The sequence below is a fragment of the Malurus melanocephalus genome, unplaced genomic scaffold (assembly GCF_030028575.1).
Source record: "Malurus melanocephalus ecotype Western Australia unplaced genomic scaffold, MMel_1.1 scaffold_62, whole genome shotgun sequence".
Lineage (NCBI taxonomy): Eukaryota > Metazoa > Chordata > Aves > Passeriformes > Maluridae > Malurus > Malurus melanocephalus.
This window is the reverse complement of record NW_026623294.1, coordinates 1,942,449-1,958,166: the sequence shown is the minus strand read 5'-3', so window position 1 is coordinate 1,958,166 and position 15,718 is coordinate 1,942,449. Positions and strand designations below refer to the sequence as shown.

At 38.2% G+C, this 15,718-nt stretch overlaps 1 protein-coding gene across 1 annotated transcript in view; it reads left to right on the top strand.

The window, feature by feature from the left end:
• Positions 1 to 289: 289 nt before the first annotated feature.
• Positions 290 to 15,718, top strand: part of RGS22 (regulator of G protein signaling 22) — a 60,885-nt gene continuing 45,456 nt past the window's right edge. Inside the window, 4 exon segments of the mRNA XM_057366232.1 lie at positions 290 to 325; positions 820 to 849; positions 3,473 to 3,535; positions 12,112 to 12,333. Of these exon segments, the coding sequence (XP_057222215.1) occupies positions 290 to 325; positions 820 to 849; positions 3,473 to 3,535; positions 12,112 to 12,333 (351 nt within the window).

The window sequence follows — 15,718 nt, the reverse complement described above, 5'->3', positions numbered from 1 at the left end:
CCGCCGCTGCCACCCGGGGTTTGAGCTCCGCAGGCGGGCTGGGCCGTGCCGCTGCGGATGCGGGTGCGGGTGCGGGTGCCGGTGCCGGCCGCACGATGCACACCAAGAGGCTCACCACCGGTACGTCCCCGCAGTGCTGGGCTGGCTCCGTGCCGCACGGGGGCTCGGGCCCCTCGGGGGCGGCCTCAGGTACAGAGACGGTGACACTGAAGGGGCATTTCGAACTGACGGGTTTAAAACTTGCCCGGCAGAATTCATCGCTGCGATGAGAGAACTTTACTCCCTTCAGATGGCATCACTAAAGATAGGATATTCTCCTAGAATGAATGAGATTTGATTATTCGGGAACACAATTGAATCTTTTTTATTTTATCACGATTTGATTATTATCAAACAGTATTATCCAACATTATCCAGTATTATCCAGTATTATTATTATCCAACAGTATTATTTGCTGTTCAAAACTTTGAGAGTCTCATATATAAATCTGTATTTTCATTAAACGGTGCACCAAGCTTCTAGTAATCAATTTTGCRAAGAAAAGCTAATACGAAGTTAACTGATAGGTATGAGGAAGAATATAGTTAAATAATACTTGCATTGTATTTAAATGATTCTTGTGATAGTTAACCTTTTCATGAACAGGTCAGCATTACTGCATATTCTAAGTTTATATCTTCAGAACTAAGTTATCTTATTTCAGATCTCCCAGGACAGTTGTCATGCCTCACTACTTTTTGTTTCTGTATTGTAGTTGTAGTTGAACCAGCTTTACTGTATTGCTTGGATAACTTATGATATTTAATACCTTTTTTTCAGAACCTCCATGTGTAACAGAAGAAATGTTTGTAAGTATGCTTTATAAGGCTTGGTCATTATTTTCATTGTGCACCTATAGAGCAAAAAGAGCAAAACCCCATTTTGGAGACTGCTGTCTGTTTTCTCAATTCTTTCCTTTTTAAGTATAGACTACTGTGTAACTCCCTAAAATTTTGTCAGACAAAATACTTAGTTTGAAAATAATTAGAAAAAAAGTAACAGGAGACTATGGAGGATAAAGATGAAAATGGAAGAGAACTACAATGAGGAAAGGAAACAAACAACTGGAAGGTTCAATGTGACAAGTTTAACAATCATCTCCTTACTCTACTTTTTCTGCCTTTTGCTCATAGCTCGTTGTAGGATTTCCCTGATGTTTGTCTTCTTGTTTGAAAGGTATTTATGTGTATCTGTTACCTCATGTGAAATGCCACCCTAAATATTACAGCTCAGGTAATGTTTGCCTATTCCCTGTTTTGGATGCCTTTGTCACTGTGTATTTTAAAGTGTAACTGTGTTGTTACTRCTTTTGGGAACTTGTATGTACTATTTTATTTATAATATTTATTACTATAAACAGTACCAACATAAGCATAAGTTTTGGACCAAATTTTAGCACACCTTAAACTCCAGTTGCAATTCTAAGGCAGCTTTTCTCGTGATAATTTGTACTGTGCAGCAGGAATGATGGCACGGGAAGAAATGAAACCAAATGCTTTCTGACACAAAAATCTAAGCTACAGTACTGTACATGCAACTCCATAACTTATAATGTGCACATAAGAAAGTGCAGCTATGATTTCAAATGAAAATAAGACTGTCTTCAAAAAACCTATAAAAACCAGAAGAAAGTGTATCATGTGTAGATGCAGTGAGGTCAAGCAATAAAGCTTGCATTAATAAGATCATAAACATTAATATTTATTAATCAACCACTGTGTTTACATTTCTTGCTACTGTATGGAACCATAGAGAATTATATCCTTGGGAAATAAAACACATGWTACCTGAAGAGCTTATACTTTAGGTGGTAATAAATTACTTGTTTTGTCTAAGTCCTTTRAACCAATAAGATACCTTCATGTTCTATTATCATATCTAAGCCTATCTTGAGATTCATCCTTGTCARTGTCAAACCAAACAAGGCTAATTATAGATTGTTTCTAATTTATTTATTTTCTTAATTGTGTTAACACTTGCTGAATTGACATTTCTGGATCTGATTGCATATCAGCATTGGTGAGAGGATTCGATGTTGATTACAAAATGGATTAGACACTGGTAAATTCTTGTGTTTAATCAGTGCCCAAACATCTCTACGTCCATGGCACTGCAATTGCATTGGGCCATGGGCCTGTGATCCAAATGAAGCATGAAAGCCTTGCTTTCAGCACTGCAGTGTTTTCTGGRAACAAGCGTGATCTACTTTGCCTCTCCTGCATCAGTCATAACAGCAACCACAAGCACTAAGGAATGAATGCTGGCAGACTAGGGCCAGACAAACACCACCAGGTCTAGTCCTGGCTTGTCACACATGTTATCTCAGATTTCTTCCTTATCTAGCACAAACTGTCTCTTCTTTAGGTTAGACTGCTGGGGTTTGGATCAAGATACTGCCTGCCTACACATGATACCAAGTATGCTGTGCATAACCTCTCTTTAATGCTATTCCTCACTAGCACAGTTCAATGCTATGAGCTTAAGAAAGAGAAAAAAGATTTGTGTTACACCACCTTTGCTGCTATTGGTAAATACATTAAATTTCAGTGGATTYTCCTTGCCTTGCAAGGCTGAAATTGTAGAATAATCAGGAAAGTTAAACTACTAAAAATTATTTGTGTCTTCATTATACTGAAGATATATCTGAAGACCAATGGAGTAATGTTCCAGTTTTACCCTGTGTTGAATTGAAATGGGGATSGTAGAGATATTGAGTACAGTAAAAGTAAGTTGGAGCTATACTTTTGGTTTTGTCAACAGCAAAAATATTCAATTTCTAGTCTACAGTTTTTGATTCATGTTAGCAGGATTTAAAATGCAGGGGTCAGAAAGGATGCAAAAACACCTGCAGAGGCAGTCTTTACTTCTGATGAGGTCAACAGGAAGCCTCCCAGTTGTGTCAGATTCAAACAATGGCATACACTGCTTGCTTGCTGAGCCAAATTATAGGTCAGTGAGCTCTCATTTCCAGTGTTTCCAATGTTCCCCAAACATTGCCCAAAATATCCCCCAGCAGCAGTGTGAGAGCAGAAGGTGGCCCTGGTGAAATATTACATTCTTCCCAAGTGCAAGAAAGAAAGGTACAATATGGGGAATTTCTATACTGTTAGTATATGCACATTTTTTCAAAAATAAACATGCAGATTTTCAGCATCTAAAAGCTGTTTGGTTAATGAAGGCTTTATCTATAAACATACTGKCAAAGTATTTACCTTCATGTGTGTTTTTTAAATTGGTAAGGACCTTGGTGGTGTGCAATGGCTAGAACATAATAGTGATGTAATGACTATGTTCTCAAAAATGGGAAATAATATTTTGCAAAAGCTTCCATGTCATATCTCATGGAAAAATATGTTTTGAGGCAATAGTTCATTCAAACCATGTTAGCACAGATTATTACAAGTCATGCTTTGTTGTTTTGTCTCTCYATAGGAAGCATTCCTAGCCACAGATGACATGCTTGTGGATTACTTTAATGAATTTTTGAGTCTTCCGGTAAGTACCTTACAGATATCCCTTGCAAAATATGAGAAACACCTTGCTAAGATTGAGTAAGTTAATCAATTATAGATAATTTTATATTTTGCCACTTGCTACTTAAATGGCTTTTGAAATATGTCTGTATTTTAATGGTAGCTACTCTTACTGCTCAATGTTAGTATCAGGAAAAATAGCATAGTATCTGGACTTCTGGGGACAGATGTTAACTTGCTATTCTACCAAATCACAGAATGGGTCAGGTTGAAGGGAGCACAATGGRTTATCTGGTCCAACCTCCCTGCTCAAGCAGGGTCATCCCAGAGCACATGGAGGATTGTGTCCAAGTGATTCTTGAATATCTCCAGTGAGGGGGCCTTCACAACCTCTCTGGGCAGCCTGTTGTGGTTATCAGTCACCCACACAGTAAAAAAGTTCTTCCTCGTATTCAGGTGGAACTTCCTGTGTGTCAGTTTCTGCCTATTGCCTCTTGTCCTATTGCTTGGCACCACTGAGTAGAGCCTGACATCGTCCTCCCTTCAGATACTGGTAGACATCGATGAGGGTCCCTCTTACTTGTCTCTTCTTGAGGCTRAATGTGCCTGGCTCCCTCAGCCTTTCCTGATGAGAGAGTTGCTCCAGTCACTTAATTATGTTTGTAGCCCTCCACTGAACCTGCTCCAGTAGCTCCATGTCCCTTGTGTACTCAGGAGCCCTCGACCTGCTGGCAATGCTCTTCCTAATGTACACCACGCCTCCTTGGCCGCAGGGACCCACTGCTGRTGCATGGACAGCTTGTTGTCCACCAGGACCCCTAGGTGATTTATGTATTTAAATTCATGTAATCATTTATACATTTTAATCACAGTGCACAAAAAATATTAATATAGGAAAAAATATTAATAGGAAATTTTAAAGACACATAAATGCTTGTTYAAAAAGTGCCCACTTCTATTACAGTATCACAACATGACGGCATAACAAATGTTTGTCCTTTTAAACTTTTYTGGCTATGCACTCAGTGATTAATAAACTTTTAAGCTCAAGAACCGACTCCTTCTCTTCATGGCTCTGAAGGTTTTAAAGCTGGCACTTCCCTCCTCTTCCCCTCCAATTTGCAGCTAGAAGGATGTGGCCTTCCAGCTGTATTCTGGGTGCTGATCAAGTGACAGTTAGACCGTCATACCCAGTACCCTGTGTTTAACCAGTTCTATATTTTTCTCCTTTTCCCTATCAACTACCCTGCCTCCCCACACTCTATTGAGACTCACATGTACAGTCCTGCTTCCTCAATGTGGCAACCTCATCCCAGCTTTGTTTTAGTGGTCTTGGCCCTGACTATCTCCATCCTCTCCATCCCCACACCTTACACTCAAGGTCCCTTGCCAGGTACCACAGGCCTTTCTGCAGTGTCACTCTTGGCTCCGGGCTGTTGTGCCACAGAGCTGCCCCACAGCCTGTTCCCTTCCTAAGGCACTGCTGTGGTCCAACAGGCTACACAAGAACACATATCCATTCTGCACCTTGCTTTGTAGGAACCACTGCCAGTGTTAAGACAGGGCAGAATATTTCTTCATGCACATTGGACCTCAGACTTTAATGAAGCCACTAATGAAATAAGTTCAGTTGTGATTCATAATTGAATGATTTGGCTTACTAAATTGAACCAGACATAGTTGTCTCTCTGAGCCACATCATAGATTTGTACACAGCACGGAAATTGCACTGCTGAGAATGGTAGAATGAGCTCCTCATGCCAATTTTTAGTCCTAAAATAGAATCTGGATGTATTGACTCTATATCAGAGTGTGGATTTTTTGCACAGCACCAATACTGACTTCTTTCAGGAGCTCAGTCTTTACATGCTTTCATCACACTGCAAGATTCTGAAGAGTATACAAAGCTAGAGAGACAGAGATGGAATAAAAYGGTTTCTTTTTCCAACACCTCCACTCCCCTGACTTCCCCCGCAGCTGCCTTAGGATATCTGCCTAAATCCAAGCCTAACTACTTAGGTTTTAAAGCCAGGCCTCCTTCCATGTGCCAGATTGCTATTAGCACAGGAATACCATCCTCATGCCTTTGCTGCTTATTTGGAAATTATGCTTTAAGTTTTCCCCAAATTGCAGGGGACAGAGTGAATAAGTTCAGCCTTTTTAGTCTCTTGATCTCCTTGGACATGCACACATTTCAGGACATCTCTGAGAGGCCAAAATTCTCCTTGGCCTCAGAGGGCTCCTCAGCCCCCAGTCCTGGCGCAGCTCAGCAGCTCTGAACTGCAGCAATTGTCCAAGCACTCCTGATGGCTCTGGAAACCCACAGAAAATAGTTCACAGTCACTCCTGAGTAAACAGTGTTTTACCCTGGCAATCTTGGTAGGTTTCTAAGTTGATGCATGGTCTCTCTTCTACATATTTACATATCTACATGAAAACAGATGCTCTATTAGCTATTTTTAACTTTAGTGTTCTCATAATTTGTTTTATTTTGTCTTTGATCTTTTCCTAAGGATTTACCCTCTTCAGGATTAAGTTCTACTAATGCCTTGAGTTCTGTGGTTTGAATACCTTACATTCCTGATTTCCCTTTCCATCTCAGAAGGCTTCTACTGAAACAGCGCATTGAAATTTCCATTGCTTTATTCTTGTTGTGCTTATACACTGTTGCCTGGGAACAGTATTACCCAGGTGTGCTAGTAGTTAGGCAACAAGTTAAACTGAAAATATTGTGAGACTTGATATAAGAAATCAGGGGAGCATATGCTTATTTTAAGAGACTGCCTCTGCATTGATTTATAATGCACCATTAGCAGTTGGAAAATTGTACCACTGGGGACTTGCTATAGCAGCAACAGGTTTTTCATGTGGGTTTTTGTTTTGCTTTGATTTACTGTGTGTCCCTTAAGTGATCCTCTTGTCATAATGACATTCAGTGTAATGTGACATAAATATCTAGGTACTCCAAAGAGCTATATACTGTAATAAAGTGTAATTTACAGAAAGTATTTCTGAAATATATAAAACAAAAAACCTCAGGAGAGTAATGTTGTCAGTAGTACAGTGATTTCACAGTAGCAGAAACCAATTACATGACACACAAATGAGTTACACCTTCCTTAGTAACTAATGTAAAATGAAAGATTTAGGAGAAACATTGGCCTGAATACATTTCCATTTCTAGGCATTTGGGCTAGACTTTGAATCTCTGATCCATGTATTAAAAACATCCAAGGATATGTTTAGTCAGGAATGAAAATTCAGAAGCCAGAAATTGCCATCCAGCTCAGTGTTAAAGGCAAGCACAATAATGTCAGCTTGTTTCTCCTACACTCTACAAGCTGCCTGCTACTAATTACATCCCAAGTCTGTGCTGGGTCTTACCTGTCATTTTCCAGTTACCAATGATCCTGAGGAAGGCATAGTCTTCCTCTTTGCAGCCTCAAGGAGTAGTGCTAGAGACAAAAGCGCTACCTTGTGCCTCAACTAAAGCACATTCAGGAGATGACACTTCGGTGGTGAGYCCCTGGTTGTTGGTTTTCCTTGCAGCAGAAATCTACTAAGTGACTATAATTTTATCAACTTTAGATTTGAAGAATATTTCTTTTGAACATTGTTCTCACTGTAAAAGCTCTCCAAGCCAAGTAGTCTGGGGTCCAGCATTTGGTGCAGGTAATGAATCTGAAAAAATTGAAGCCCAAGTAATAAATCTTGGGTCAGTCAGTTTTTGTGAAGATAGAATGGTCTTGAAAACCTAGTGCTGTCAAGAATAAAATCTTGCTTGATCTGAGTAGCAGATAACAGAAAGGACAGAAAGCAAAAAAGCAATAATTCCATGCATCCAAATAATCYATTCAAGGCATCAGTACATGCTCATTAGTTTCCTCTTATCTTTTCCAGGTGTGAGGAGGGAGGCTGCAGTTGCCAATATAACCTCCCTTAAAAAGGCTTTGACAGAAGTAAGGCTCTACATGCAGGTTACGTTGAGACTTACGCAGGACTAAAACTTGCATCATGTCTTTGACATTGAAGGAAGCAAACAAAGCATTCCTGACTGCATTCCTTATTGATAGTGTGTTTACTCTGAATGTTCTTTTCTCTTAATTAGACTGTGATATGTGATTGTGGCTTTTGTCTTACTCATCAACAGAAGGGAAATCCTGGACTCATTAAAGTCAAYGGGAGATTTTGCATTGATCATGTGTAGTGTGAATTTTTCCAGACACTTCATAGAGCTGCTCAAATTCTCTTCTGGTGTGGACTCTCACTGACATTTATTTATGATATACACATACCCTTCTTAAGGAAGTTTTGGCAACACTCCTGGATGAGATCTCTATTCACTCCCACCCTTAACCTAAGAAGCAGCCAAGCTGTGGTCATTCTGTTTCTCTTGGGATCAAACTACRTTATTTGAGTCTGGGATGTGAGCATATTTACACATTTGTTAATTGTATCTGAAGTTGACTATATCTGAAAATGGTTAAGACAGAGAACAGTGAGATTTATATGTCTGATATCCTGGCAACATGGTGATGGATGCTGTTTTGGTTTCTGTTATGGGAGGACTGAGAGAAATTTGTCTTCCCTTAAGTATAACTTCAGGTTTCAGAATTATGTATTCTGTTTATTTTTCAGCTGAAAACCATATTCAATGTGTATTTGACAGCTAAGAAATTTCTTTGCTGTCAAAAAAGTACATGCAATTGTTTATTTATTTAATAGTATTGCTATACCACAATCTGAAAATGGCTTTTTGTTCTTTACTCAGAGATTTTTTCTGAAGCCGGGATTACTACACCAAGTTACATTGGCCATACTGGCTTTGAGGGCTGAACTGCCTGTGAGTGAAACAGTTCGCAAACTGTCTATAGTCTGTGGAATTCTTATTTGTCGGTATTCTCAAGTCCTTTATTTTATTTATTATGCTAAATTGATAATGTATGAACCCCAAACTTCAAGGCCTCTGCCAAACCTGATTTAGTTTTTCTTAACATCTTGAGGTATTATTTCTCTTGAGATTTCCCTTTCTGTCTTCAAAACATTAAAAATTGGCCCAAACTAAAGAGAATGATACTTAGTCTTTGGTTAATGTATTTTACTTGTCTGTAAAAAGCCAAAGCGCTTGCCAAATGAGGGATAACAAAGACATTTCTTAKTATATTAGATGGATAATTTCTTCCCTTTCCTTTATAGTGTAGACTATCATACATTCCTTAACAYAGGCATCTTCACTGAAGAGATTCCTCATCATTGCAATGATGGAATATTGGTGGTGCCATAAACCTCTCTCATTATTGTCCTGTGAAATGTTACAGGATTTTACAGTTCTGGACTTCCACTGGAAAGGTTTTGAATTTTGCTACAGGGTGTTAAACAGTTTCTTGGTGCATTTTTTGTGGATTCTAATGTGCAGGAATGGTTAGATTGTGTGTTATGCCCCAAAGTTCTTTACATACTGAAAGGAAAATGGATTGACTGTTCCTCTCYTCTCTATGGTAACTGGGAAAATGATTCCTACCAGAAATCAGGTTCTGGGGGGAGTTTTGTGTCTTATCATTTGATTTTTCTCATAACATCATCATTTTTGTTTTTGTGGTGATGATGAGTTAAGAAAATTAGGAATTATCCCTTCTTTTATTATGCTTATAAAAACATTCTGATTTATCATTCTAGTTTTTTTAAGTAAGCAAGCTTCTTCAGAAAGGTTTGARCTATTCTAAAATGCTTTTGTATAATAGTTTGAGAGATAGAGAGATGCGGTACTGGGAATTTGTGATTTGTACAGAATCGTAGATTACTGTCTGAAGGAGGATTACCACTTTTAGGAGGTCTGTAGTATGGCTTCCTGCTCTGAGCAGGGTCAGTGCTTCAGTACTGACACCATGTTGCTTGGCACTTTTCCAGTTGGTCCTGAAAACCTCCAACAGCTAGTTCCTCTTAGCCTGTTCCAGTGCTCATCATCCCACAATTACCTTTTATCCTGTAATCCAGTTGAGACCACAGTTGTTTCAGACAAGTGGTCTCTTTCCTCCCACCATACACCTCTGTAAAAAACCTGATTTGTTTGTTCAGTAATCTCCTTGTAAATACTGTAAGGCTGCTGCTGCTCTTCCCAGAGCTTCTCCCTCAAGGGCAAGTRCCAAAGGCAAGTGTTTCCAGCCTCTGACCATCTCAGTGGTCTTCTGATGGACTTGATCAAGTATGTGAATATCCTTYTTGTACAGGGGAGCCAAAACTGGATGCAGTAGTATTCCAGAAGCATTTTTACTGTGTGAAGTCTACTGGCTACTCTCTGACTGATAGAAGAAGTATGTATGCCTTTTGATATCCCTGGGGCTGTGTAACCACATCCAMACCCCAAAAGTCTGGACTAGAACCCAGTTTTTCAGTCAAGTATGTAGTGTATGAAGTCAAAATCCTCCTATCCCATCACTGTATATTCTTTTGATTCTTTAGTATATTTGTCTTCTAAACGATTGATAGTCAGACTCCCAAAACAGCAATACACTTTGCATTTTAAAAATTGTCACTAGCACCTGTTCCACTACATTAAATTTGCAATATTTTTCTCTTCAGCTAAATGCATTGAAAAAACTCTAGATCTAGAGTAAATTACAAATTATTAAATGAAAGTAGATATATGTGATAAACTAATACTGTATTTGCTTAGTTTTCAATTTGAAAAACATGACACTGAAATAATCTTGTCATATCTAGTCACAAAGACCTTTATTATGAAATGTGAATTTAGTTTRCTTTTGTTCCACAAGCAAGAGCATTTCAAATCCTAAGAGACTGAAATGCTTTGTTTCTTAGTGTACTTTCTGCCGTTTCTTTTTTTAAAACATGAAGGAATATAKAAGGAAGAATTCATTTGAAGGCTATTAAGGTTGCACAATTAGTCACTTAAAAGCTGGTAGCAGGYCAAATTAGGTTTGAAAGCAAATGAAATGTACACATAGCAAATTGGGAGGAGGTCTGAATGTAGAGAAATCTACTACACATAAAAGGTTTTTCAGATGCTGTTCAGCACATCTGGGGGAAAAAAAACAGCAAACCATTTTCTGCCCTGGAGAAAATTAATGCCAAAGAGGCASAAGGTGTCAGAGAACAAAAACCAATCCATGATTTCAGCTGAAGTTAGGTAACCGAACAGACTCATGCAATTCAATGCATGGCCCTGAGCAGTGACGGTCTGATGTCATAGGCACTAATCATACACTTAAAGCTCTCACATGCTGTGTGCTTTGCCAGGCTGAGCCTCCACAGTGAGACATTATGGGATAAGTAGGGAATGTTGAAACCACATGTTGCAGCCACATGGTTTAATTCTGGGCATTGCTCTACAATGCATTGATCCAGAAGGGGGCTTCAAAAAGAAGCTATGGAATGAGTGACAATAACATCATTACTTTGGGCTTATGCAGGTGTGAGGAAGAATCAAATTGTTCTGTAATATATTTTTATGTTATATGTAGCATATATTTAGCATATGTAGAATGTATATGAATTATGTCTATGTGTGTGTATATGTGATATATGAAAAAGTTCAAGGAAATTAAAAATACAGTGCTTGAACAAATAAAATATTCATATTAATTGCAGGGGACCGACAACTGTACAAATACCAGGTGGGATCCTGTCTGGAATGAAACCAAAATGAATTTTGGCACTGGGTCTAAGTGTGGCCAGTAGTTTCCTGAGTACTTATATACTAAACACAACATGCCATGTTGTCCAGCTGAGTGCAGCGGTGCTTATATACTCTGGTTCTATACAATCTCCTATTCATAACTGTCATGTGTATCCCCTATGACTTCTGTAAAATCCATCCATATTTTTCCTCTTCATTTCAAGTAAGAGAATTTGAAAGATAATCTTTTAAGGAAATACCTAATATCAGGGCTGAAAAGTGAAAGATGGCTGTTTTAGTGTTTACACATGCAGTGGGTTTTGTGAGTTGACAGAAGTCGCAATTGCATGGCCAAATTTGAAGTTTGGTCTTTCTCATCTATTACACAGTATCTGAATGAACTAGTGATGTATAATAAAATTTACTACGGGACATGGGTTTTGGTAGTTGTTTGACTTACAAGTAACAATATGGTGAAAAGGCTTTGCTACATATGAAAATCTTAACATTCATCCTCCTCAAATGCATCTTATATTTGAAAGGTCAGTTTTATTGCTAGTATTTTCAAGCCTTGATTGTTGATAATAAYGAATGGAAGAATAATACTGGAGATCTGACCCTATAGGTGAGTAAGTCTGTAGGGCAGCTGCTAAATTCACAGTTAATTATATATTCTAGACATCAGTGTACTGGATCTATTATTTGCATGTGAAAAAGTATGGTCTGTGATCTAAAATGAATTCAATTCTTGACAATTAAGCATTGCTGACATAAAAAAGTAGGAATGCTTTGGAAAGCTATACAGCAAAAACATGGAAAAATTACCATTTCACGCCCAAGAGGAAGAAGCCTCATAATACGATTTTGTATTSTGTAGGATGCCTCTATATGATAAAAAATAACTTTGTTAAATGACAGTTGCCTTATTATGGTACCATTAACTTTTCAAACTTCTTTTGTAGACTTTTGCCCAGCCAATGAAGTTTAACTCTGACGTTGGGGCTTTTGAAGTAGTTAATTATGCCCCACAACGCCGGGAAGGCCAGCTGAAAAAAATTCTACGTGATCAGAAACCTCCAAGCCCCATTTATAATGGTCTAAGGAAAGTAAAGAATGATGGGCAGCTCTCCAAAATGCACAGTACTTCTTCAACCTTCAGTATTGATCCAAAAGACAACACTATGGTAAGCATCTTATAGCCCCTGAGTTTATATTTAGATCTTACTTTAGAGATACTGGCAATAGTTATTGTTGTGTTTGGCTTGGTAGCTTGGGAAAAATGTTAATTTACGTTAGGAAAATATAATGATGGGCCAAATTATGCCCTGTAACGCACATGTGTCTAGCAGACAAGTGAATGGAATTACAGATGCACATCCTGTAGCACAGAATTTTGAAGATTCTGTAGGGCAGGGTTCAGCTGTGTGGTCTGAATACTTTTTAATATTAAAAGAAAAAATATTATGACAACAGTTACTTTACTAGTGATCCCTGGAATGTGCAAATTGACTGAAACTAATGCAGCTCAGTCTTTCCTTATTAATTAATTTCCTTGTGTGGCTATGAGCTCATCTGTGGTCTGGCAACACATRAGTCTCTCTTCCATTAATTCCTAAAGGGTTTACATGGTTAGAATCAATTGAAATGGCCAGAAAAAATAATCTTTGGCAAGAAGAAAGCTAAATTAATGGAATGATGGGTTGGAATTTAAATAAAAAAATCTAGTTTCAGACTTAGAAAGTTTAAATTTTGGTATTCTTATCTGCCTTGCTTCCAGGGCCATCTTCAGCACCAAATTAGTCAGGTTAAAATCAGGAGTTGAGGCATCTTATGCACCTGAGAGAATACAAGTTGGTGTAATTGGATGTGGGATTTTGTCTTTAAACAACAGTTTTTGAGGACAAAAAGTGTTTCACTTGCTTGGGATGCTTGGCTTATTCCTTGTTTATTTTACATGGATGTGACTGATGTGACTTTGTTTTATCCGAGGCCAGTCTGAGTTCTTGCTACATTTTTTGCAGTGGCTGCTCAAAATTGTGTCATAGCTGGAAAGCTGAGAGAAAAGCAGGGAGTTGTAACAGAGTTCTGCATTTCCCAGTATAAGATTAATGATTTTCAGAAAAGAAAACAGTGTTGAGAGGGGTCAAAATGCAATGATGTTTAACAAAATTATACTGATGTGATATTGTAATTATCTGCATTTAAAATGGACAAATGCTGCAAAAAGAGAATGCTCACAGACGTTAAAATCCCTACCATGTTAAACAATAATTTTCACAAATACTTTGCTTGAGAACACAGAAGCAGAAGAGCTGTTCTTGATTTCTTATTTGCTTTCAGTATTAAACTGAAATGCTGTGTGTTGTGCCAGTTTGGCTAATATTGCACTCTGGACTAACCTCCTGTCATTACCACTGTGAATGGCCTTCCTTCAGAAATTCAAAGCCATTTCACTATTACTTTCTTCTTTCGTGTGGTCTGGGGAAGTGGGGCCTCTATATTGTTTAAGATTCCATTTCTTTTCCTGGGATATTTTGTATAGATGGGAGGCATTATAGCATTTTGAGGAACTAATATGCCTCAGTACCCTTTCTTCTCCTTTTCGGGGGAAAGGGTGACATTTCTTCTTATTTTTGATTCCTCCTTTACTGGTTGGGTAACATAGATGCCTCATTCAGTTCACCTTGGCATCTCAAGTCTGAGCTGGAACAAAATGGCCTGTGAAACAGCTTGCTCCCAATGGTTTCCACAGTTACACAAGCTGAGAGAAGTCATCTCCATTCACTGTTCTACAAGGAACCAGGAGAAGCCACGCCAGATCAACTCTRTCAAGTAGTTCTGTTCAAATCAAATAGGATTTGATCTTTAAATCATCARGTGATGCTGTCTGCTTTGCTTTGGCTGCCTTCACACTGACTAAAGAGATTGACAGTTGTTTTGAATGTTACATTGCTTACAAAAAAAAGTCACGTTGAGTGGTCATCACTGGCAGGTTACTTATGTAAAGGAGTTATGACTGGAAAATCCTAGTTGGCCTTTCAGGCTACAGCCTATATTTTAGCACATCTTGACTAAGAAATACACACAGTGGTATTTTTATCTGTATTTTAGCTCCCTCTCAGAGTGTTGCAAATTTACAGATAAGCAAAAGTTCCCTTCATGTGTGTTTGCACATTTGCAAATCATTGATATGGAAGTGTCTTCTCATTGGTAGTCAATATCAGTGGTGTAAAATATGTTGARAAAAAAATCTATGGTCTTGTGTAGAATTGATCACAGCTATGGAAAGAAACTGGCTGGCATCCCACATASCTTACTTCAGAGAAACCCCAGTTCAGCAAAGCACTTAAGTATGTTTTTAACTTTAATCAAGGGAAGTTAAACACATGCTTAAACTTAAACACGTGCTAAAAGCTTTGCTGGACTGAGTCCTAGCAAGGCCTAAGGCTGATTGGGTAAGGAAGCTAACCAAGGTAATAAACCCCATCAGATTAAATGTAGCATCTTTCTCTGGGGACCGGGAAAGAATAAAGAGTCTTTCTTTCTGATATGACATATAATTTTGCGTACCAGCCATGTATAGACATGAGCATGTTATGAATCATTCAGATAAAAAACTGGGCTGTAAGTCAGTAAATGCATAAATATTAAGTGCCAAAAGAAAGAGACTATCTTCTGTATTTCAAAAAAACTTGTCAATTGCCTGAAAGAAGCATACACTSTGTGGTTGGGAGTAATTAGTCTCCATCTCCACAAATTACATTGTATGAACCATTGCCAACATAAGCTTTCCATATTTTGAAATATTTTCTTGTCTTTAAAAGAAACCACCCACTTTCTGAGTAATACAGATTTTTTTTAATCCCCTACAGATACATGTAAGGCAGAAATAACCCTTGCCTTGAATGGAATATTAGCTCATGGAAAGAAAATTTAAGCTGTGATCTAAATAAACTGATTACTTGATATAACAAGTAGTGTCCATCCCTGCCCAAATCTCACCTGTTTCTATGAACAAGGGTAGTTCCTGCATTCTTCAAAATGAGTCTCACTGAAAGGAAAAATGCACCTCAGATGAWTAAAATAGATCATCCCCTAAGACCGGAAAAAGTACACTATTAAAAARAAAAAGTATTAGAAAGTGCTGTATGTAATAAAGAAACAGCTRTGGATTGTTGTGGCCCATGATCAGAGACCTTACTCCCTGAGTAAGAATCKAAGTATGGATTTTTTGTTAGCTGTCTCTGTGTAGCTTGCAGTTCAACATTTCCCTTTCACTCCCCAAACCTCTCTTTGGAGGCACCTCTCTTTCTGCTTCAATAAGGCACTGAGGCAGGGATTTGTTGTAGCCCCAGGTCATAACACATACAGGTTTTTACTGTAAGAATTACTATGTGCAATGCAGTTTTGCAGTGATCCAACATGAACGCATGAGAGGTGATAACTAATTGGATTTCTATTTTGTTTGATTTTGATTTTAATATCCACAGTTTTCTCTTTCTGAAAATATAACTTAATTTAAGCATTCCTTACTCTTCAAATTCTTGAGGAAAAATGCAATAGCTCTTA